The sequence below is a fragment of the Myxine glutinosa genome, chromosome 8 (assembly GCF_964187855.1).
Source record: "Myxine glutinosa chromosome 8, kmMyxGlut1.1, whole genome shotgun sequence".
NCBI lineage: Eukaryota > Metazoa > Chordata > Myxini > Myxiniformes > Myxinidae > Myxine > Myxine glutinosa.
Genome location: NC_136268.1, coordinates 136510653 through 136536225, shown reverse-complemented (window position 1 = coordinate 136536225; position 25573 = coordinate 136510653). Strand labels below are relative to the sequence as shown.

General features: G+C 43.0%; 1 protein-coding gene across 1 annotated transcript in view; it reads right to left on the bottom strand.

Moving 5' to 3' along the window:
* Positions 1-9293: 9293 nt before the first annotated feature.
* UBL5 (ubiquitin like 5) overlaps positions 9294-25573 on the bottom strand; it is a 46305-nt gene continuing 30025 nt past the window's right edge. The window contains exons 3-5 of the mRNA XM_068125250.2: positions 10734-10817; positions 10473-10510; positions 9294-9607 (exon numbers count right to left, since the gene is read on the bottom strand). Coding sequence (XP_067981351.1) covers positions 9564-9607; positions 10473-10510; positions 10734-10817 — 166 coding nt within the window. The 3' untranslated portion in view covers positions 9294-9563. The remainder of the gene's footprint in view (positions 9608-10472; positions 10511-10733; positions 10818-25573) is intronic.

The following is a 25573-nucleotide window of genomic DNA, read 5'->3' as shown; positions in this document are numbered from 1 at the left end:
CTTCAGTTGTCGTACCCTTTCTCCCGTCTATGGTACACTGAAGCTTGTGGTGAGGCATTTGCGATGAAGCAACCTGACTTCACCTCATGGAAGGTTAATCAAACTGAAGGCAATCTCAGTTCCTTTCAAAAAGCTCGGAACAAGTGTGTGTCTACCCTCAGGAGAGCCAGGAAACAATATCTCTCTGCTCTCAAGACTGAACTCTCAAACCTGTCTCCCTCATCCAAATCCTGGTGACATCTGGTCTAATCTGTTTCTGGTGTTTGTTGCCCTTCCATCCCCTCCCTTACCTCACATGGCTACACAGCTGACACCGCACGTGAAAAAGCCGAATGCCTCAACTCTGCGTTTGCCTCAAAATATTGTGTCCCGAAACCATCTCTCTCTGTACCCACCTTTCACAGTCTAACCCAGCTGCACCTGGACACTGTGTGTTTCTCTCCTGACAAGGTGAAGTTTTTGTCAAACCTCGACTCTGATTCTGCAACTGGACCAGATGGCATCAACCCACGGGTCCTAAAATCCTGCTCTGCCGCTCTATCTCACCCCCTCTCTGTTCTCTTCAGCCTCTCTTTTGCTCAAGATCATCTGCCATCTGCTTGGAAATCAGCCAACATTACCGCTTTACACAAAAAAGGTGCAAAAACAGATCCTTGCAAATACAGATCAATTAGCCTGCTCCCAATAATCAGCAAGGTCATGGAATCGATCATCGCTTCTGACATCAAATCCTTCCTCTTCTCCAATGGCTTGATCTCGAATCATCAATTTGGATTTAGACCAGGTCATTCTACTCTGGACATGCTGCTTCTGCTGTCTCAACAATGGATGGAGGTCTTTAATGCCAAACAGGAAATCAGAGCTGTCTCCCTAGAACATATCACGTGCCTTAAATACGGCCTGGCACCCCCCTCCGCTCACCAAACTCTCCTCCTATGGTATCCATGGAAATCTCCACGCATGGTTTGCGGACTTCCTCTCTGGTCGTAGTCAACGTGTGGCCCTGAATGGTTTTCTTTCATCTCCCCTTCCTGTTCAGGCTGGAGTTCCCCAAGGCAGTGTTCTGGGCCCTGTGCTTTTTCTGGTCTTCATTAATGATCTCTCCGACTCTCGGGAAAATCCTCTCTATCTCTTTGCTGATGATTCCACTCTCTGCCGCTCCATACCTCATCCCTCAGATCGGCAGTCTGCAGCCTCCTCACTCTCTGCAGACCTGAACAAAATCACAGACTGGTCAAACAAGTGGAACATGTCTTTCAATCCTGACAAATCTCTCACAATCTCACTGTCTCTCCGAAAAGACCGACTGGAAAGCCCTCCCATCTACTTTTTCAACAATCCTCTCCAAGAAATTCTGTCACTCAAGCTTTTGGGTCTCACTATCTGCCATGATCTTTCCTGGGAAAACCACATTTCCAAGCTGGCCTCCAAAGCCAGTAGACGACTGGGCATCCTCCGTCGTGCGAAGTCCTTCCTTGACACGCCTGAGCTCCTCACCACATACAAGGCTTTCATCCGCAGCTCAATGGAATACTGTTCTCCCCTCTGGGCCGGTGCTCCTGCTTCACACCTAGCTCGGCTTCACGCTGTTGAAACCTCTCTGGCTTTGCTCCCCCAGCTCTCTCTGTGCTCTGTCCCCCAAATATTCCTACAGGTCACACAAGATCTGCCAGAAACCCTGTTATGGTTAAACTGCCAAAATCAAGACTCTCTATTCACCTTCACTCTTTCATTCCTCTTTTCTCCCACCTCTGGAACAAATTCCCTCACTCTCTTCAATCCCATTTCTCCCTCCAGGTCTTTATAACAGCTGTTCACCACCATCTCTTATTTTCCCCAATCCAAAACCTTGATCTTTTCTACCCCCGTTAATGCACCCCAGATCCACTTTTTTTGAAATACCGACTTCTTTCCTGGAAGTCCTAGCAGTGTCCATGTGTTTTTTTTAACTCCCCCCCCCCCTTCCCATGCCGCCTCCCCCCCAAGCCCTCTCCCTCCCACAGATCTCCCGATGTTCCTGCTCTCCATCTTGTCTCCCGCTCCCTTTATCATATGTTTTATGTGGCAGTTTGTCTTTTTGTGATCAATGTTAGCTCTTCCACGAGCCTCGATCTTGTATACAAAAAAAACCAAAAAAAAAACATGAAGTAATGGCGTTTTGGCGATCGACCATCATATGTCGGGTGTCCACTGCGGTGAGGAGAGAGGAGGGGCATGGTTTTCGCCTCCACACTTCTGTTAAGAATCAAACCACTTGCATTTAAATTCCGAATGCAGAATGGAAAGGAATATGGAAAGGAGCAGTCACACAGTCTTCACGCAGGACTACACCAAGTGTAAGGAGTGGCTGCAGGCTTCTGTATGACTTTAAACGAGGAAATGTAGTCATTCTTGATGTTTTACTGAAGTCAAAATCTCTCAATATTGATCGTGTGACCCAACTTGTGTATGCATGTATGAACCGTATGTAATGAAGAATGGCTTGGCCGATCTCCACCAAATTTTTTTTTGGTGTAACCAGAATTTGAATAAAAGGTTGTACACGTGGTATTGTACAAGACATCACTGCAAAAATAATCCACTCCAAGAAGGAGCAGGTACTTACTAGTTAGAATTAAATCTCACCATTTCCTTGTCCTTTCTGCTGAATGCAAATGAGACCTTTCATATTTTTGGCATTTTATCAATATCCTTTTTTCAGCATTACATTTCCTAAATTCTACATTGACCTTTTCAAACCATTTTGACCAAAAGGCGAGGCCTTTTCAAACCCTACAAAATTTAAATATGTAAATGACCTCACTGCACATCACCTGACATGGTATTTCAGAAATTAAATCTCTCTTATAGAAGCTGGTTTTGAGCATTTTATGATACATATAGCTGGAATATTCTGGACGTTTTTTTTTCTATTGTTCAACACGGCTTCACAAAAAGTTACCACTGAAACGTAAAGGTTTGTCTTTTGAAACATTTATGATTTCACATGTCTTTTTATGTTATACTATTATTTTGCAGATTTAACGCAATCCAAATGTAGACCATCTTGACCTGTTCCAAATTCATGAGGATTCCTGGAGGTGTTGAGGTCATCACTTGTCCATGCTTTTTCAGCTCCCACTGGGGACTCAAATCATCGATAATCAGTTTTTTCAACAATGAGAAACACCTGAGTTTGGAGGGATGCGGGCAGGTTGCCTACACTTTCATCAAAAAGGATGCTGTAGATAAACTGCCAAAGATAGGTATGGTTTTGTGGGAGAAAGCCAACATTCAAACCAAGGGAAGGCCAACTGATAAAAGATGAGAAAATGATTTTTAGACTGTAGCTTAATTATTAAACGTGGACAAATCCGATGAAATCTGCTTTTCATTTATTGCTCAATTATTAAACTTGAAAGCCAGCAGCAATAAGTGACTGGCTTTCTCCAGGGGATTTGTGCATTTTTGTCCACACCGAAGATTTATGACGACGTCATTCAGAGAGGCATTAAAAGGACAGGTGTATGATTATATGACATGGGACAGAAGTTTTATGAGGACCAGAAAGGTGAGCGGAAATTGAGAATCAAAAGGGTCAATAAATATTGGCCAAAGAAGCATTTGGCACACGTTGAAAGGAAAGAGAGAGGGGAAAAATTTAAAGGAAATGGTGATGTCGAAGATATCAAAACTGAGGATGATTAAGTTTTCATAGTCTATATTTAAGTCCATAGTCTCTGTTGTGTATGCCAGTGATTGTCCATAGGAACCGGAAGTGGTACACTGTGTGAACCACCTTTAGAGGCCATTTTTCCCCGCAGAGCAGGGGTTGGCCTTTTTCGGGCACCGTGGTCCCCTTTTTGAAGCAATGTTTTATGGCCGGATGCCCTTCCTGCCACCAACCCTGTTAGTCGCCTTGCGACACACAGGGAATTACCAGTGAGCTGGTACTCAATTTGCCGACCTCAGAAGGATGACAGGCTGAGTCAACCCCCCCTGGTGTTAATTCAGCGATCGACCGTGATTCAAACCCAGGATCCTAGGATCCCAAGCAGGCACCCTAACCGCTAAGCCAACACCAGGCTCAATTGGTACACTGTGTGAACATTGCAAGTCTTCTTCCAAAAATTGACTCGGTTGCTGCATTTCAACTGTAATTGCAATGCAGAGACTGATTTACTCATTCACATTCCACCTTATCAATCTTCTTTGGCAGCAGAAAAAGGGTGTTGTGCATTGCAACAAAACTCTCATGATATGAGATTAACAACTTCCTAAATGCATACAGCCTTGAATCATCTACAGTCACGTGAAAAAGTAAGTCCACCACATGTAAAGTTTTGACTTTTTCAACATATTTCAACATACAGCTATTTGACCTTCATTTCAACAATATTGATAGATCAAGGTGATATAATATAACAAATATCATTAAACATTTACATTTTGTCACCCATTGTATTATTTAAATAAACATAAATGCAAATTTCACATGTGGAAAAAGTAAGTACACCCTTGGCTCTAATAGGTGGTATTGCCCCCTTTGGCAGAAACAACCTCAAGTAGGCGTTTCTTATAACTGTCTACCAGTCTCTGACATATACTGGGAGAAAATTTTGCCCACTCCTCTATGCAGAATTCTTTCAGCTGTGCGATGTTTGAGGAGTTTCTTGCATGCACAGCTCGTTTCACATCCCCCCACAACATCTAAATGGGATATAGTGTCCGGGCTTTGACTTGGCCATTCCAGAACCCTCCATTTCTTTCTTTTCAGCCATTCCTTGGTGGATTTACTGGTATGTTTAGGGTCATTGTCATGTTGCAAGGTCCACATTTGGTTGAGCTTCAACTTTCCGACAGATGGCCTCACATTATCCTCAAGCACCCTCTGAAGAATTCATAGTGGATTCTATGATGGTGAGTTGCCCAGGCCCTGATGCAGCAAAGCTGCTCCAAACCATAATATTTCCACGACCATGCTTTACGGTTGGTATCAGGTTCTTGTGGTCAAATGCTGTCTTTGATTTTCGCCAAACATGTCTTCTGGTACTGTGGCCAAATAACTCTACCTTTGACTCATCTGTCCAGAGCACATTGTTCCAGAAGTGCTGGTCTTTGCCTAGGTGCTCATTGGCAAACTTTAGTCTTGCCCTGATGTTCTTTCTGGACAGCAAAGGTTTCCTCCTGGCACACCTCCCATGTAGATCAAATTTGTGCAGCCTCTTTCTAATTGTAGACTCGTGCACTTTGACATCAACAGTGGCAAGAGCTACCTGTCAGTCCCGTGATGACATTCTGGGGTTCTTAGAAACTTCTTTCAGCATCTTGCGGTCTGCTCTCGGGCTGAACTTGCTGGGGCGGCCTGGCCTGAACAAGTTGGCAGTTGTTTGGAATCTTCTCCACTTGTAGATGATCTTACGGACAGTCAAATAGTCGATTTCAAATTGTTTGGAGATATTTATAAATCCCTTCCCAGACTGGTAGGCATCTATAACCTTCTTTCTGAAGGCCTCAGAGAGCTCTTTTGATCTAGGCATGGTGACGCCACACACTTCAACAACAATGAGCAAACCAAACTAAATGTCTGAGGTTTAAATAAGACAGGTTCCTCCAAGATCCTCTCTAACGATGTTCTAATCATTTGCACCTGAGCTGGTGCACCTGATTCTAATTTTAGGTATTTGAAGTAGTGATAAATGTAGGGGTGTACTTACCTTTTCCACATGCGAAATTTGCATTTGTGTTTATTTAAATTAAACAATGAACTACAAAATGTAAATGTTTCATGATATTTGTTATATTATATCACCTTTATCTAGCAATATTGTTGAAATGAAGATCAAATCGCTGTATGTTGAAATATGTTAAAAAAGTCAAAACTTTACATGGGTTGTAATTACTTTTTCACGTGACTGTATAGTCTATCTATGAGATGTCTGCCTGTCTGTCACCATTTTTCTCAGAGATCGCTGAGCGGATCTGACAAATTTTCAGAAGTTCATCAGTAAGTGCTGGGGAGTGTTTTAGGCAAAAGGTTTTTTTTGAAAATTTTGAAGAAAAAAAAAGTTGGATTTTTTTCTTCGTCTCTCTATAGTGCTTAAGATTTTGTAGCTATATGTGAAAGGCAATATTAAATGATCCCCAACCCCATTCCTTTCTTAAAATAAATAAATAATGCAAATACTTTTTAAAAGGAGAAATCTATTTCTGGAAATGTCAATTCCCTTTCACCTAATCAATTCATTTAAAGACATGTGAAATTCAAAAAAGTGACAAAGCAATCACCGAACTATATTATGTAATCTATATATATAAAACACAGTTTGTGTGTGTGTGTGTGTAATGTTACCGATAGACTCCTAAACGGAGAGGCTCATGTGCTTGATATTTGGCATAGACATGGCCATTGAGCCTGGGAAGAACATGGCCGACCTAAAAAAAATTATTTCATAATATTTTTTTACCATATTTTTACCTCAGCGCATTTCAGCGAGCAATATTATACACAGAATCTGAGCCGGTGGCAGAGCAGCGCGCTGATTCGCTCAGAGCGATGACGTGATGTTCCAACCTTGTCGCCATAAAGTCACAGTTACGCGTTCGCACGTAATTCAGAGCGAAAAGCGATTGCGTTTTTTCACATTGCAGCGAGGAACATTGCCATTCACACCACATAGGTTTTTTTTTCTTTCATCTTTAGATTGTCTAAAAAAAAAAAAAAAAAAAAAAGATCCATATTTTTTGCCATACCGTAGCGCATTATGGCTCGCTCGAGCTCAAGTTAGCCAATCACCTGGGAGCATGAGGCCACGTTGGCCACGCACACAACATGACGCAGAGTTGCAATCTTGACGAAGACTGACTGTGATAAAGGCAATGGCACCGAAGAAAAGAAATTTGTCGCGTTCAACCTCCCGAGCAAGGAAAATCGCTGATCGGAGACTCCATGAAACCGATGAAGATACTTTTCACCATCGACAAGCCAATCAAGAACGTGTCTCTAGATTCAGACAGCAAGAGACAGAAGATGGGAAAACGGCACGTCTAAACGCCAATCAACAATGTCTGGCGAGGGCCAGACAAGCGAGAGACAGAAGATGACACAAACTGTATTTCAAACAAACTGTATTTCCAATCTACACGGCCATGTATTCCTATTAACGTTATGTAAAGTACATAAATTGTGTGGATTACATAATTTGTGGATGTGATCAATTGCCAGTAACCATCTATATCCCTCCCCTCCCCTTCCCTCCTCCCACTCCCTCCCCCTCCCTTTCTCCCATACCCCTCCCTTTTCCCCATACCCCTTCCCCTTCCCTCCCCCTCCCCTCCCCCCTCTTCTCCCATCCCCTCCCCTCCCCACTCTTCTCCCCTCCCCCTCCCCCCCGTTCCCCTCCCCTCCCCTTCCCTCCATTTCCCCCCTACCCCTTCCCCCTCCCTTTCCCCCCTACCCCTTCCCTTTCCCCCCTAACCCTCCCTCTCCCCCTCCCCTTCCCCTTCCCCCCTCTTCTCCCCTCCCCCCCTGTTCCATTCCCCTCCCCTTCCCTCCTCCCCCTCCCTCCCTTTCCCCCCTACCCCTCCCTTTCCCCCACACCCCTTACCCTTCCCCCTCCCCCTCCCCTTCCCACCTCCCCCCTCTCCTCCCCTCCCCCCCTCTCCTCCCCTCCCCTTTTCCCCTCCCCCTCCCCTCCCCCGCCCGGCAATGCCGGGTACTTCTGCTAGTAAATTCGATAATTTCAAATACCTTATTACTTAGAAATTTGACTTTGCTCGATTCTAAAAATTAAAGGTTGTAAGCATGACAATCAGAAAGGTTTATCAGTTTACAAACCATACCAGGGCATGTTGAAAAGTAATGCCTCCTATTATTTTTCTCCAAAACAGGGAAAAATATTCGAATGAAACAAAGAGTAGTCCACAAATTATTTTTTCCTGCCAATGGGCATAAAGTTTTGTGTCATGATGGAAGAGGGCAACACAACGCTCACTGCTGTGAAGCATGAACTGCTGGAGATGAGAGTTGGGATGACTGACTAGAGATGAGATGAGTGACTAGAGATGAGATGAGATGACTAGAGATGAGTTGGGTTGAGTGACTGGAGATGAGATGACTTGAGATGAGGGATGGGATGACTGACTGGAGATGACAGATGGGCTCACTGACTGGAGATGAGACGACTAGAGATGAGATGAGTGACTGGAGATGAGATGACTGTATATGAGTTGGGTTGAGTGACTGGAGATGAGAGATGGGATGACGAACTGAAGATGAGATGACTGGAGATGAATTGGGCTGACTGATTGGAGAGAGCTGACTGACTGGAGATGAGATGAGTGGAGATGAGATGATTAACTGGAGATGACAGATGGGGTGACTGACTGGAGATGAGATGAGTGGAGATGATTTGAGTTACTGGAGATGAGATGACTGAATATGAGAGATGGGATGACTGACTGAAGATGACATGACTGGAGAAGAGTTGGGCTGACTGACTGGAGATGAGTTGATTTGAGATAACAGGTGATGAGAGTTGGGTGCACCATTATGATCCTGAGAGTCGGTCAATGGATCCCCAGCCCTAACTTGGCTCCATCAGATTTTCATCTCTTCCCCAAACTTGAGGAACACATTCGTGGAGAACATCTTTCTTCCAACGATTATGTCAAGGGCACTGTGAAGTGCTGGTTAAGTCAGCAGTTCGTACAGTTCCATCATGATGGGATCACAAAACTACATGAGCGTTGGCAGAAATGTGTGGACCGCAGTGGTGATTATTTTTGAGAAATAAATATGCACCATGAGAGAATAAAGATTGATGTAAGTATTTGTTCTCGTTTCATTAAAATATCTTTACCTGCTTTGGAGAAAAAAAAATAGGAGGCATCGCTTTTCAACACACACTTGCGTGAAGAATAAAGCAGTCGAGATATTTACTGGGATAAGATTTGGAAGTAAAACTTTAAACTAAAAAACTCTGAATGAATTAATGGATGAGAAAAGAAAGGCAGACACACAACCCCCTTGAACAATTCATTGTCACATGTACATTATTACGTCAGAAAACCTTAATGGTAAGCATGCTTATGTTAGCAGGTGGCACAAGGCAAGCAGAGCAAGCAAGAAGCGACTAACGAATATTTGGATCTGTGCATAATGTGGAGAAAGCAAGAAAATCACCAAGTAAAGGGAGATATGACTTACGGTAGTTGGTAAGTCCCAAACAAGCACCTAGCGTAGACCTGAAACCAGAAGCATCAAGCAAAATCTATGGATTTATGCTCCAGATGTTTGTACGATCAACCAAGCATGAAAATCCGTTTCTTTATTGGGTTAGGGTAAGGGCTTCTTCCATGCTTCGCCCAGCATACTGAAAGATCAATAAACTATTTTGTCGTTGCTGCAATTCCAGCATGCAGCGCAGAAATGATATTAGAAATGCAAGCCAAAGTCTCGATGTCTAAAATACATGGCGATCACATGGGATAGCTCTCCTGCAAAATCTTTTAGTACGAATAAAAAGAGAGAAGAAACACTTAAACTGCCAAATGGACAAGTTCACAAAGTGTTTGGAGAGCAGTCATTGATAATACAATTCCAGGTTCATTCCATCGTGTATTTCATCTGGAGAAAACTTCGTCAAGGTATCTGATGAGAAACGAGGGCTACTAAAATCTGAACGAGGCCACAGATAGTACCAACACACACACACACACACACACACACACACACACACACACACACACACACACACACACACACACACACACACACACACACACACACACACACACACACACACACACACACACATAATTAATTGTACAGTATCGGTTGTTCCTAAACTTAAATAATTTAAAGGATTGTTGTAAATGATGTTAATTTTACAACATCCCATATTCAACTTTATTTAAATTGTAAACCTCAAACATAGTTTCTCCACCTAAAGCACGAACCTTAACCCGTAAGCAATTGACTCGTTTCCCGACTGCATGGATCATCAGCTGGGCACCGTCTTCCTCGAGGTTTCGATCCTTTCAGCCCAGGACCTCTCCAAACGGCGGATCCACAACCTCGATCATGGATCCACAACCTCAGTTGCATCCAGGCAGTCAGTCAACCCATCAATGCAACATCACTTATCCCAACTTTACTTGCAATAGGATTTAATGTGTTATCATATATTTATAACTTTCCTTACACACTCGATAATATGATAATATCATTAAATCATTCACATCTTAACCTTAAACACATCAATCGACCAAACAGCATGACCACACCACCTACCTCTCGATCAAACTCTATTTCGAATGTTCAAACTGTCATTTATAACGGTTTTTGGCATGCTGCCGTATCCTAGCAACCACACACACACACACACACACACACACACACACACACACACACACACACACACACACACACACACACACACACACACACACACACACACACACACACACACACACACACACACAAAGGATACAATCTTCCAATGATATGTGATCCTTGAAAATGGTATACCTGAAGGAAAAGAGATTCAAAAGCACCTTAAACATCACCTTTTAGGGCTGTGTTTGCATTTACATTTGAATAGGAGTTTATCACACTAAAATGGACAGATGTCATGTCTATAATTCTGCAACATGAGTATGCTGGCACATCCCTGCAATTATTTTGCTGCGAGGAGAACAGCACCTCACATGCAATTGCGTAATTTTCCACAATGAAACGAGAAAAATCTCACCACTTCTTCAAAACGATCTTGTCCCACTGCGTCCCAGTCTGTGCCGCAATTAACTTCTTCAGGTCCTTTACAGTGTCACTGGAACTTGAGGGTAGTTCATGAGTAAAGGAACCCAGAAATATTACAGAATTTCAGACACAGAAAGGTAAAGTACAACTTGTCATACAGAGTCAACACGTCATCAGCATGTTGAGGTGCAAAATTATGTGAGGTTATAGAACCAGTGACACAAACACTTTACAATGAAGGAGAAGAAATTATGCTTGTTTCAAAGATGGTGACAACTAATTATGGCTTGATAATAATAATAACAAGTACAGGTACATTTAAAGTACACCGCCCCCATGTCAATTAAATAAACAACATCCTCTAGCGTGGCACATAGAGACGGTATTGGGAGAGGTGTACAATAAATTGATTGATTAATTGCATAATTAAAATCAATAAATAGTAATCGTAAAATAATTTCTTCATCATTTGGCTAATAGCATACCTCACCCACCAGTGTTTCATCCGAAGTTGTAACTTTTTGAAAATTAATTAAAGAAGTCATTAATCAAAATAAATAAATAAATAATTGATTAATTAACTTATCAATAATTAATTAATCGATTAATCAATAAATCTAAAATATCCTTTATAGCCAAATCACGTGTTCACTGTCATGTCCGAATATCATCATCCTATCTCAAAAGGTGCCTGAGATATTGCCCAGATGAGAAAATAAAAAATAAGTGATTAATAACGAAAATAAATAAATAATAATCATTAAGTAATTAAATTATTAATCAATTGGCTAACAGAATACCAAAACCACCACCATTTCATCCAAATCTGTAACTTAAAAAAAAGTAATTAATTGGTCAATAATTAAATAACTAGTCGAATAATGGATTAATCAATAAATCAAAAATAGCCTTTACAGCCAAATCACTTGGTCATTGTCATGTCCAAATATCAGCTTCCTGGCTCAAAAGGTGCCTGAGATAATGTCCAGATGAGAAAGGAAATAAATATGTAATTAATGAATCCATAATAATTAAGTAATTAATCAACGAATTGATTAATCAAAAAACCTTTTTTTTTGCCAAAGTACTGCATTGTGCCCAAATTTCAGTTTCCTAGCTCAAAGGATGGCTGAGATATCGCCCGGACAAACAAGAAATTTAGTAACTGGAGTGAAAACTGAGTACTCCCTTCCAGAGCGCGTCATCGCCGGGCCCCTTTCGCCCGGGGATGACGTCATACAGCGCCTGGAGATGGAATAGGAAAGGAGCGGTGCACAAAAAAAACTACTGTGCAATGGCACTCGGTAGAGCGCATACCTCTGCCAGGCTGAAGAGTTTACGTTTTGTATCCCACTGATAGACCAGATATGGATCCGTACCTGAACCAAAATCTATTCGGCTTGTTGTTCTCACACCCAACTCATCCACCAAGTTTCATCCGAATCCATCCACAACTTTTTGAAATGTCAAGCTATATCGATCGTTTTTGGCCCTATCTCTCAATGGTGAAGAATTACTTTTAAAAAAACATCTTTTTTCTAGTATCCAGGCGGATCAGCTTGTTCTTGTCGCACACACCTGTCCACAGAGTTTCGTCCGAATCCGTCCATAACTTTTTGAGATATCCTGCTCATTGATAAAATGGGGGTGAAAGCATAACCTCTGTCCACCACTGGTGGTGGAGGTATAAAAAGCATATCAATTTCATCTGTACTGTTCAAAATAGTTACAGATCGGTTGCATTGGGGGAATAGGAGAATGAATTCTGCCCAAATAGCTTTGAGCTGCATACTTAAGGTACTTTCAGCAAAAGAGGTGATCCTGTGATTGATCATAAAAATGCACAATAAACACAGCAAGCAATGGAAGTTCAAAAACAGGTTTAATGTCGAGATGATTAAATTTAAAAGGCACACCGAATCGCAATAAAACTATTATTTCAGACTGATGATGTTGGCAGATGTCAATGTGAATGCCATTTAACTATGGAGGCAAATCTTAACGTCATCCATGAGCTCTTTCCTCCCTGAGTTTCAGATAACTAATATTTAATATGCAACACAACAAAGATGTAACAGTGAAACGCGAAAGAAAGATAAGTGGCCATGTGGTCCATCAGAGCTGTGCTGTGTGTTGATGGGATGGCTGATTGAATGTCTCCCCTGAGAAGCAACATGCTTCTAGACTCAAGAGGATACATGCCTAACTAGTGGCGAGAGCTTGCTCGAGAGAAAAATGGGTGACTTTGGGGGAAGTCGCCAAGATATGCTTCAAATTTGACCTGCACCTTTGTTTTAAAAGGTACAGTAATTAATGTAGATTAATAATTTTGATGGAATGCGTCATAATGTTTTTGAAAAGCAAAGGGCTGACAGGATGGGCTAGAGGTACGCACACTCACCTCTAAGCTGTATAGCCTGGGTGTGAATCCCGACCAAGCTGTAAACTGTCATTCCGGTGTTTCACGGGCAGGTTGATTCATCAACCTGTGTGCCGCCCTTCGGATTGACGTTAAATGGGCGTCCCGTGTACCAGCATTAGTTAGTGGACATTAAAGCTCCCATGATGTCCTTCATGAAGAGTAGGTGAGCCATCGCCTGCACCATGAACAATTACAAATTCCTGCCCTAACCTGCAGGGGGCACTGCGTCAGCTGCGCAGTCACGTCCTCAGCCAATGAGACTATCCCACAGCCTTGTTCTGCATACGGAAGAAGAAGAAGAATTGAAAAGAAATAACCATAATTGCTGCTTTAATGCACCAGATCAAGTTAAAGATGGTGACAACAGTGAAAAATAATGAAGCTTATTCTCAACAAAAACGTCAAACATGTTGAAATTTAAAGATGATCGAGTGGACGGTATGGCTATGATTGCCTGTCAAGAACATCTAATTAAGGAACAATTTGAGGGCAAGACCTCTTGAAAGGGGTTATTAAGATTGATGTCATGCAATGGCGATGCACACATCCATATCATTTGACACTGAAGGCATACACCAAAGCGTGTACACTTACGAGATGAGTGTGTATTGAAAAGTTGAGAATACCTTGAAATGTAACGTGTAATGTTTTCTAATACACATGCAAGTTTCCTTCGGAAAATGTGAATAAGTGAAAGTCCAGGTCAAATTGAAAGACACCTCACATAAGTATGCTGTTAAAAGTACTGTGACATTTTAAGATAATAAAACCGAAGCCTCGGAGGCCTCCACGATCGGGCCAGAGTCCATTTCCATCTTTCCTTATCATGTTATTACACTGATGGTAGCTTTGTAACTCGGCCCACGTGAAATATCTGAAGCAGTTTCAGTACCGCACTCTTAATGCAGTAAATGCCATCCAGCTGTCACAGACAGAGAAGCAAAAGCTAGGCCAGTACCCAATTTAAAACTCAATTACACAAACCCCATGACCTTCACAGCAAGGAAGGAGTTGCTCGTGTCAGGAGTGAAACTTTTCTCAATTAAAAAAATTTCAAGCCAATTTCACAAACAATGTATGTATGCATGTATGATCTTTGGCTGATCGAACCACAAGGAGAGGGCTGCCAGCTCAACCTCCCGGATCCTTCCCTCCTCAGGTCACTGTTGCCTTTGGGGATCTGCTTCAGAGGTGCTGCCCAGCACTCGCTATTACACCAATAATAAGTCCACCGGAAGGACCTCCGTAGACCCCTGGGTAAGTGCTCTCCGGGTCTGACCCAGTCAGTCACTCTGGGACTCTGAGTAAGCTTGCCCACCATTGTGGTTGTACCATCCACTGCAATTGTCCTTGCGACCATATCACTTTTGTCAAATTTGTCAACTGCTGGCATTTTCTCCTCAACACCAGGAAAATACCCTTTTCCTTTGGCCGATCTTCCCCATCAGGAGCCTACACAAGGCAGACTGTCACATTCAGCCTCTTTGTGCCACACCTGGACTTTCACAAAACAATCAGCACCCCTTTAGGATGGTCGGCTGGACTGGAGGGTCCACCAGCACCCTAAGCTTCTGAGTAGGCAGAACAGGCAGAAATTTCAGTGAAGTCAGCCTTTGGAACACCTGTGCATGCAGGTCGCGTAGCTGATCATCATGACCTGGTCGCTGCGCTGTGCTAGTGTTACGTGCTCCTCCCCAAACCCCGGTCACGGTGTACCTCCGAGCCCCGAGAGGAGTCACGGCAGAAAGATGTGTTATTCTGTATGTCAAAGATCAATGGTGAAACCACACCAATTGTTACCAACAAACAAGTATTGTATTAAAGTCACACAAGAATAACAGTACAATAACAATAGTAATCAATTGTACAACCAATATATATCTCCTATTAGACCAGGAGCCCAGAAGTATTATTCAAGTGAAAAGCGCCGAAGCAACTGACCACGTGGGTTGAAAGGGTTCTACCCCCACATCACAAAAATGCATTGCTGCCGGGTCAGGGCCGGTGCCTTCACGCCCAAATCGCGCAAAATAGGGACGCCATTACCGAAAATCCTATTTTCATCAATATCTGGAAAACTATACATGGCAGTATCACAAATCTGGTGTCTACACCCATGTTTTAATGGTCAATCAATATAAAAATGCATTTCTCCTTAGCCAAGGTTGTGTCTTTCCCGCCCAAAAGCACCCAAAGTGCCCAAAGTAAGGAAGCCATTGCTGAAAATCCTATTTCCCTCAATATATGGACAACTATACATGGGAGTATCACAAATCTGCTGTCTACACCCATGTTTTCATGGTCAAACATTACAAAAATGCAGTTTTCTCCTTAGTGAGGGTCATATTTTTCCTGCCCAAAAGTGCCCAAAGCAAGGAAACAATTGCTGAAATCCTACTTTCCTCAATATCTGGAAAACTATACATGAGAATATCACAAATGATGTATCTACACCCATGTTTTCATGGTCAATTATTACATTGCCAACAATTGCAGTGCTTTAAAAATGACTAAATTCACCATGTATTATCTAAACAATGGTGTATTATATTGTACCGTACATGGTGTTATGTAACATGTCTTGATTTTATTGCAAAATTTGCTATACTAGTTGCACCAATGTTTTTGATTTCCTTAAACCCCAAGGAACACAGCTGGGTTGGTGTCATTTTTTTTCTATTATTCCAATGGTGGCCATTTTGAATTTCACAATGTCCGCCATTTTTACATAAAAATAACTATATCTCAGATTCGAGTACAGCATCTAGTACAGTTATTTTGGTGCCAATGGGTAGGTTTATGGGATCAAATAATTCAAATTTACCATTATTTCCAATGTTGCTGAGTATCCATCTGCCAAAATTCAAGATGGTGGCCAAAATGGCTTCCAAAATGGACGCCACAGCAGAAAAAAAAATTCTGCCAGCTTAATGACTGTGGGAAAAAAACGTGACCATGATCACAGAAGATGGTGATAATACGAAATTATTAAATTAAATTGGATACATCTGGGTATCCGTAGTAAAAAAAAACAGCTTTAGAGGGCAGCACAGTGACTACAGGCTTTGTTTACTACAACCATCAGCTCATCTAATTGGGTGGAAGTTCTGCATGCCATTGTTTGTATCAAAAGGTTAAGAAACTACCTATTTTATGGAAGTCTGCATATTTTGTACATATCATCTTTTGTAGCTCACTGTTGGGACTTAATTGAAAAAAAAGCTCGCTAAAAAGTATTTAACAAAGAAACATTCTAGTTACAATTTTTATTTGTAAGCTTATACCCTTCATGGCAAAATTGATCACCATGCTGTTCAAAACCAAAGAAAAAGTCATAGCTTTAAAAAGTAGTCATATGAGAACATTTCAACAATGCTCTTATTTCCCAAAAGTTGGTCAGCCATTATTACTGACCAAAAATTCAATAAAATCTGGTGTATTAGCTGTTGCTGTGACCATTGCAAAGCAGTTGCTATGACGTTTTTCAAAACTACGGAAAGCCATGGAGGACATCCTATGTGAAGTAAGAACTAATGCGTGATAAGATCACAAATTGGGTATCTACACCTAAGTTTTCATGGATATAAATCATTACATTGAGAAAATTATTGTAGTGCTTATAAACTATGTATTTCATCCTGAAATGTTCCTTTCAGAGTCAGATCACCATGTGACATGGGTGTAGACATGAAACATGGGTGTAGACAGCAGATTTGTGATACTCCCATGTATAGTTGTCCATATATTGAGGGAAATAGGATTTTCAGCAATGGCTTCCTTACTTTGGGCACTTTGGGTGCTTTTGGGCAGGAAAGACACAACCCTGACTAATATAAGGAGAAATGCATTTTTATAATGATCGACCATGAAAACATGGGTGTAGACACCAGATTTGTGATACTGCCATGTATAGTTTTCCAGATATTGATGAAAATAGGATTTTCGGTAATGGCGTCCCTATTTTGGGCGATTTGGGCGGGAAGGCACCGGCCCTGACCCGGCAGCAATGCATTTTTGTGATGTGGGGGTAGAACCCTTTCAACCCACGTGGTCAGTTGCTTCGGCGCTTTTCACTTGAATAAACCTTCTGGGCTCCTGGTCTATATGATGGTACCATCAGTTTCGTACAAGGTAACTCACTGTGCTCCAAGTGAGCGAAAAAAAGAACATTCCCAATGTCTCTATTCCGGCATCAAGCCAAAGTCGATCCCCTCCAGTGATCGTCAGAACGATGTCGTATCGAGACCAGAATCCGGCTCGGTTGACAGTCACACTGCCAAAGATGGGCAAAGGTACCCTCCAGAAGCGACGGGGAAATCACACCTTCGGGTATGGACGTTCATCGGCTCCCAATCGGCGAACCGCAGATTTCCCACGCAAAAGCCACGTTACACACACACACCAAGTTAACGTCTGGATGCGGTGAAAATGGTTGAAGCGAGGTGAAAAACCTGGAGCGATGCGAAAATCAAAATGGCCAACAGTCCGTTCTCGAGACGTAACGGCACTCTAATGATTCTCTTCGGAATCAACCGCAAAACCTGTCACGCAGGTTTATCTGTCACAGCGATAACAACTCTGTCGCAGGAATCCCTTTCCCAGGAAACCCCAAAGTTCGCTAGTGACCTCCGTTCGCCAGTGTTTGCTCCAGACCTCCAAACAGCTCGGCTCCTTCTCCGACCTCACTCGCTCCGCCTCTTTTTCCTCTTCTTCCTCTTCGTCCGGTTCCGGTTTATTTTAAAACATTAACTTTTTTTACCTTTTGAAAATAGTAATCTCTATTTCACTTAAACGACAATAATAATAGTACATGCAACCAAAAATGTTTACAGTGGATGAGAACCACAACAACGGAAGTGACGAATCCGTAACAGCTAGCTCCTGCAAAGACTCATGAGTCTTTAATTCTGGGGCTGTATTTCAGCCTGGATATAATCATTCTGCCGCGCTGTGCCAAAACGAAAGTTTAAAGCGGCAAAGTTTACTTTTTGTATACATGGTCGAGGCTCGTGCAAGAGCTAGAATTGGTACACTGAACGGATCAGGACACAACAGGGCTAGAGGAACAGTTGAGAGACAAGGGAAACACCAACAGCAGAGATGAAGGCTAAGATAGAGGCAGATTTGAACAAACAATGGGTGTGGGGAGGAGCAGGAGAGGATGCACAGGGTGGACAAGATGGATACAGAAGGAAACTCTCAGGAGGGAAACCTGGATATTAGGACGGAGGAGGATTCGGGTAGGGAGGGGGTAATGAGGGCAGAAAAGATTTTGGTTATGGATTGGGGGCGATCTGAGATGGTAGTGAACAACTGTCTTGAAGACCTGGGGGTGGGGGGATGGTAAGAATGAGATTGAAGAGAATGTGGAAGTTGGTTCCACAGGCAGGACGAAAGGGGAATGAATAAGTGGAGGTGAGCAGTAATCCTGGATTTAGGTAGGTTCACCAGAAGGGGGTTGAAGGTGGACCATGTGTGCCCGGGAGAAACCTAGGGGGCACAGAAAGCACAAAAAGACAGAGGGTGCGAGAATAGAAAGGAGGCAGTAAAAGACAGAGAGACCACCGATTTGTCTATGATGGCAAAGCGATAGACCCACAGACTCGGCTTAATTGTGGTAGATTACAATAATGTTGAAGACTTCTGAGCAATGGTCATCTGACCTTTTGGGACCACATTTAATACATCTGCAGCTGGTCTATGCAGATTTGCCACCAGATTGCCTGTGTGGTCCAGCTCAGACTAATTATATAAAACTGCACCACACAAATTGTGTCAGAAGAGACTGCAATCTTTTTGACCCATCATAATTTACAAGGGGGAATGCTTTCCCGAGGCTGGCCGAACTGTTTCCACATGATCTGCATACAGCCAGGGGATTACGTTCCCTACAAACGGTTACTCTCACAATATTGGAGCATCACGTGCCCGATACAGCTGCCAGCAATAGTTCCTGGGTCTCCACCCTCTACCATCACATCCCTCATCCTTCAGATAGATAGGCAGCAGTCTCCACAGATGTTGATAGGATCACAAACTGGCCAAACACTTGGAATATGTCTTTAAATCCTGACAAATCTCACACTGACTATCTCTCTCTCTGAAAGGACCATCTGGAACCCCCCTACCCACATCTGCTTTATTAACAATTCTCTTGAAGTTGTCATTCAAACTCCTGGGTCTCACCACCAGCCATCATATTTTAGGGGCAAACCACACCACAAAAGATTTGGAGAACTTTCTGATCAACTCGCCCTAAAAGTTGATACCTTGCAGCCCATACTGCAAAAACTCCAAATGACGTGGGGAAGGCCTGAAGGTTCGTAGAAGGGCGTGTTTTGCCCAAACCTTTGTGCTTCTTAACACCAATGGGAGGGTCATATCTCGGGCTTGGCGATGCACAGGGATGATGATATTTACTATTAATGGTGTTGTTGTATAGCCCCAGAAAGTTCTCTCAATCAAGCCCACAGCATGGAGACAGCTGATCAATCTCCCATGAATAGACCATACCAGAGATCCAGGATGGTTTACCCCGCCTTCACAAAGTCAGGGCCATGACAGAGTTAGAGGAAGAGAGAGAAAGAGACAAGAGGGTAAGGGCCGGTCCATGGGGACTGATCGGCACTCTGGCCATGACCGCGATGCCCTGACTAATCTGGGCAGCAGGGAAGGATGGGGAAGAATTGGTCCCGGACTTGTGTTGGGGGGAGGGGAGGGAGGGGGGGGGGGGGGGTTGGCTACAACCACCGCAAAGAGGCATCCCCAATAGGATTAATCGTGTTGATTTTGGAGGAGGAGGGGGAGAAGGGTGAGAGTGGGAGTTGTATGGGATGTGAGTGCCGTTTTGAAAATATATTATTTATTCGGTTCCGGGGCTACAAGAGTAATTGTACTAGATTTTTGCATCTATTGGTAAAAGGAGAAGTGTCCGCACGTCAGTGTGTGTTATTGCTGCTGCTTGCTAGGAAATGGTACAAACCTGGCATCTCTCATGCACAGACAAGTCTGGTGTTTCCTATGTTTCGGAGAGTCTGATTTGTACTTAGGAATAGAACCATTGTGTTTTTTTGAAATTGCCACTCTTTTGTCTAAATGGTGAAAATTATGTTGAAAAGATTATTTGAATTACCGATTTTGCACGAGCAACAGCAGGTTAAAAGTGGCAGGCAAGCAAAACCAAGACACTGTAAACACACAGAGCACATGCGCAAAAGGCCTCGTTTAGTAATCATACAGTCACGTGAAAAAGTAAGTACACCCCATGTAAAGTTTTGACTTCTTCAACATATTTCAACATACAGATATTTGATCTTCATTTCAACAATATTAATAGATAAAGGTGATATAATATAACAAATATCATGAAACATTTACATTTTGTAGTCCATTGTATAATTTAAATAAACATAAATGCAAATTTTGCATGTGGAAAAAGTAAGTACACCCCTACATTTATCACTACTTCAAATACCTAAAATTAGAATCAGATGCACCAGCTCAGGTGCAAATCATGAGAACATGTCAGAAAGGATCTTGGAGGAACTTGTCTTATTTAAACCTCAGACATTGTTTGGTTTGCTCTTTGTTGTTGAAGTGTGCGGCGTCACCATGCCTAGATCGAAAGAGCTCTCTGAGGCCTTCACAAAGGTTATAGATGCCTACGAGTCTGGGAAGGGAATTAAAAAGATCTCCAAACAATTTGAAATCAATCATTCGACTGTCCAGAAGATCATCTACAAGTGGAGAAGATTCCAAACAACTGCCAACTTGTTCAGGCCAGGCCGCCCCAGCAAGTTTAGCCCAAAAAGCAGACCGCAAGATGCTGAAAGAAGTCTCTAAGAACCACAGAATGTCATCACGGGACCTACAGGTAGCTCTTGCCACTGGTGATGTCAAAGTGCACGAGTCCACCATTAGAAAGAGGCTGCACAAATTTGATCTACATGGGAGGTGTGCCAGGAGGAAACCTTTGCTGTCCAGAAAGAACATCAGGGCAAGACTAAAGTTTGCCAATGAACACCAAGGCAAAGCCCAGCACTTCTGGAACAATGTGCTCTGGACAGATGAGTCAAAGGTAGAGCTATTTGGCCACAGTATCAGAGGACATGTTTGGCGAAAACCAAAGACAGTATTTGACCACAAGAACCTGATACCAACTGTAAAGCATGGTGGTGGAAATATTATGGTTTGGGGCAGCTTTGCTGCATCAGGGTCTGGGCAGCTCACCATCATAGAATCCACTATGAATTCTTCATTGTACCAGAGGGTGCTGGAGGATAATGTGAGGCCATCTGTCGGAAGTTGAAGCTCAACCGAAGGTGGACCTTGCAACATGACAATGACCCTAAACATACCAGTAAATCCACCAAGGAATTGCTGAAAAGAAATAAATGGAGGGTTCTGGAATGGCCAAGTCAAAGCCTGGATCTAAATCCCATCGAGATGTTGTAGGGGGATTTGAAACGAGCTGTGCACGCAAGAAACCCCTCAAACATCGCACAGTTGAAATAATTCTGCATGGAGGAGTGGGCAAAAAATTCTCCCAGTCGATGTCAGAGACTGGTAGACAGTTATAAGAAACGCCTACTTGAGGTTGTTTCTGCCAAAGGGGGCAATACCACCTATTAGAGCCAAGGGTGTACTTACTTTTTCCACATGCGAAATTTGCATTTATGTTTATTTAAATTATACAATGGACTACAAACATGTAAATGTTTCATGATATTTGTTATATTATATATTTATCTTTCAATATTGTTGAAATGAAGATCAAATAACTGTATGTTGAAATATGTTGAAAAATTCAAAACTTTACATGGGATGTACTTACTTTTTCACGTGACTGTATGTCATTTTGAAAGTCACGTATTGATGGTGCACATTTGGCAGGCGCATCAGTGACAAAGGCTGTGGAAATTGCTAACTTGTCACAAGGAACCATTTCAAAGGTGTCAGCCTGGGAAAAATAAGGAAAGACATCATCATCGAAGGGCAACAGTGGGCGGAAGTGCATGTTCGACAAGCGTGATGCACAGGAATTAGTCTGGACTGCGAGGCAAAACCAGGAGAGCAATGGTGGACACATTTTGTGCAGAGTTCAACGTGGGTCGTGAGCATCCTGTGTCATCGAAATCAGATTGAAGGGAACTTCACAGGGCAGGATACCATAGCTGGGTTGCTGTGCACAAACCGCTCATAATATCCGGTAACCACAGTTTGCGGTTCCATTGGAGTAAGGAGCATGAGCAATGGACTGCCAGTCAGTAGAGGAACGTGATATGGTCTGATGAGTCATCCTTCACCATGTCCTTGAAGAATGGACGTGTGCACGTGCAGCAACAACCCAAGAAGCTCTACAACCCGAGCACATGGTTCTAAGAGTAAATTGCAGGACCCCAATCCTATAGAGTTTTTGTGGGCCTGGCTGGAGAGGTGCCTAAGACATCCGTTTCCACCTCCATCAAACCGGCGTTAATTGGAGGACTTCCTTGTGGATGAATGGTTCCATATTCCTGCAGAACAGTTCCAGGCCCTTGTTGACTACATGCCACGTCATATCCATGCCATCTTGGATGCACGTGCTAGCTCAACACCCTACTAAGTGACAATCTGTTGGCGTTTCCATTTTTTTGCACTTCCTGTACTTTAACATTCTCCCTAATTACATCATTGGTTCACAAGTTATCAAACAGAGTGACCACTGTATTCGTCATGGGTGTGTTTCTGTCTGTCTGTCCGCAGCATAACTACCTGATGAGTGATGATATCATCCGATCTTGATGAAAGTTGGGTGGGAGGTTGATATCATGATCTAGTTGTGTCCTGCCTAGAGTGGGCGTATTGCACCCATTGTGGGCGGAGCCATGCCCGAAAAATATGTCTTTTTAGGAGGTAATCAAGTTCAAGCTACATCTTATCCAAGGGGTTTGGTGGAATCTGACAGGGGTTTCGGTATTTGGTTTGGCCAATGTCATGTGTCTAGCCCCACGGAACTCGATGTTTCATTTTCTCCCCAAGGTTAGGGACACAAGGTCACAAAATTTAGAAAAGTCGATTTTTGATGGTTTTATTTCATTGTTCGCTTCCTGATAGGGTGAAATGTCGTACATGATCTTATATTATGACATACATCATGAAATACAAGTTTTCCAACAAATTTCAGAATCTTCGATCAAATTTGACCATCGATCAAAAGGTCAAATTTTCAAAGTTGTCGGAATCGACCGAATTTTCGGTATTGTGTAGCTAACTAACCTCATAACTCATTACACATTATTTTCTATCTCATTTCAAGGTCAGTAACCTTCGTTTTGACATTTCCAGGCCAGCACCACACACAATTACGTACAGCTGGCTCTTAAAGGCCTGCACACAGCGCATTGGGGCCCTTTGTAAATAGGCATGTACACCGCATGTCGGGGGCCGACACCTGCCACGTGGGCCCCCGACCCCCCAGTCCGGGCTGAATACGGCTCGCTCGTGAACCATCTTCGTCTCCTGACTTGTACTATTTTTTCCAAACAACCAAAATAAAATAGACGTTTCCTTCCATTGTTTCTCCTTCTGTCGGTGTATTTTTCAGGTCTTCATTGCTCCCGTCAGCCATATTACAGAAGTTTTATTTTACTCTTTCAATTTTAGCATGTCCAATTATTTTTTACCGCTGTTTTTTATCCTAATTTAAAATGGCAAATTTCAGTGCATGCTTTATGCAGATAATCCCACTGTTCACAGGAAATTTTATGATTTTTGTTGTGTTACGTGGTCCTCCCCGACCCCCTGGTCACGGTGTTCCTCCGAGCCCCGAGAGGAGCCACGGCAGAATAATGTGTTACTCCGTGTCAAAAATCACTAGTGAAACCACACCAATGGTTATCAACAAACCAATATTGTATTAAAATTCACACCAGAATAACGATACAACAACAATAGCAATCAACAATACAATCAACACATCTTATGATGGTACCATCAGCTAGGGTAAGATAACTCACTGTGCTCCAACTGAGTGAAAAAGAACACTCCCCAATGTCTCTATAGCTCAAAGGTGATCCCCTCCAACGAGCGTCAGAGCGATATCGAATCGAAACCCGAACCCCGTTCAGATGACGGGCTCAGTCACACCGCCAAAACAGCACAAAAGGCGTAGGCGGCCGAAGCGGCGCAAAAAGTCACGTGGTCCAAAACCGCCTAAGGCAAGCTCACGGAAGAATGGGAAAGCCAAAGGCGCTCTCCAGGTATGAACGTTCACGGTTCAGTCGGCGAACCGCAAATTAATCTTCAAGCTCCGCGTTGCACACACACACACATCCCAGATAGACGTCTGAATGGTGAAAAAAGTTGACGCGAAGCAAAGACCTTTTGCGATGAGCAAAGCGCGAGTGGCAAAATGGCCGACGGCTCGTACTTGAGTCGCAACGACCCGGCGATGATTCTTCAGAATATAACAACAACAACAACAACAACAACAACAACAACAGGCATTTTAAGGCCATTTTCCCTGCAAGAGTGGGGGTTAGCCTTGTGGTCCCCTTGACAATGTTCTCCATTTTGCCCTGTTTTCTGCATCTCCCCTTGTTAACCCCCTTGCCCGCATTTCTTCTTCGACCATGTTTAGCCAAGTCTTTCTCGGTCTTCGCCGTCCTCTACTTCCTTTTACATTCATTCCCATCACTCTTTTCAACCAGTCACTTTCATCCTTCCTCAACACATGACCAAACCATCTCAACCTGTTTCTCTTCACAGCATCCATCACAGGCTATATTCCCATCATCTTTCGCAATTCATCATTTGTCTTCCTCTCTCTCAACGATACTCCACACATCCACCGAACCATTCGCATTTCCACCCTTTCCAGCCTTCGTTGCTGCTCTACATTCATGACCCATGTCTCGCTCCCATAAATCATAACACTTCTCACACATGCAGCATACACCTTTCCCTTCAGCTTCAATGGCACTCCCCTCCTCGTCAGCACGCCACTCAGTTAACAAAACTTCTTCCATGCACATCTCACTCGAGCAACCGTTGCCGAGTCTGACCCACCTTCTCCATTCAGCATGTCTCCAAGGTAACAAAATGTTTTCACACCTTCCAGCTTCACGCCATCTCCAAAATCCAACTCAACATTTCCTCCATCTGCAGCTCCCTCTGTGCACACCTTACACTTGAATGTAGCTGCCACACTGGTTAATGGCCCTCTCAAACCACTACATTTTTGATGAACCCACTCAGCGCAAATTGTACATTGAATGGAATTCACTCTGACACCCTTCCTGCACACAGTACATGGCCACTTCCCAGTTCTTTCCACCTCACCACATGCTTTACCACTTGCCATCACCTTCGTTTTTCCAATATTCACCTTCAGACCTTTTGTCTCCATACATTCCTTCCACTTGTTCATC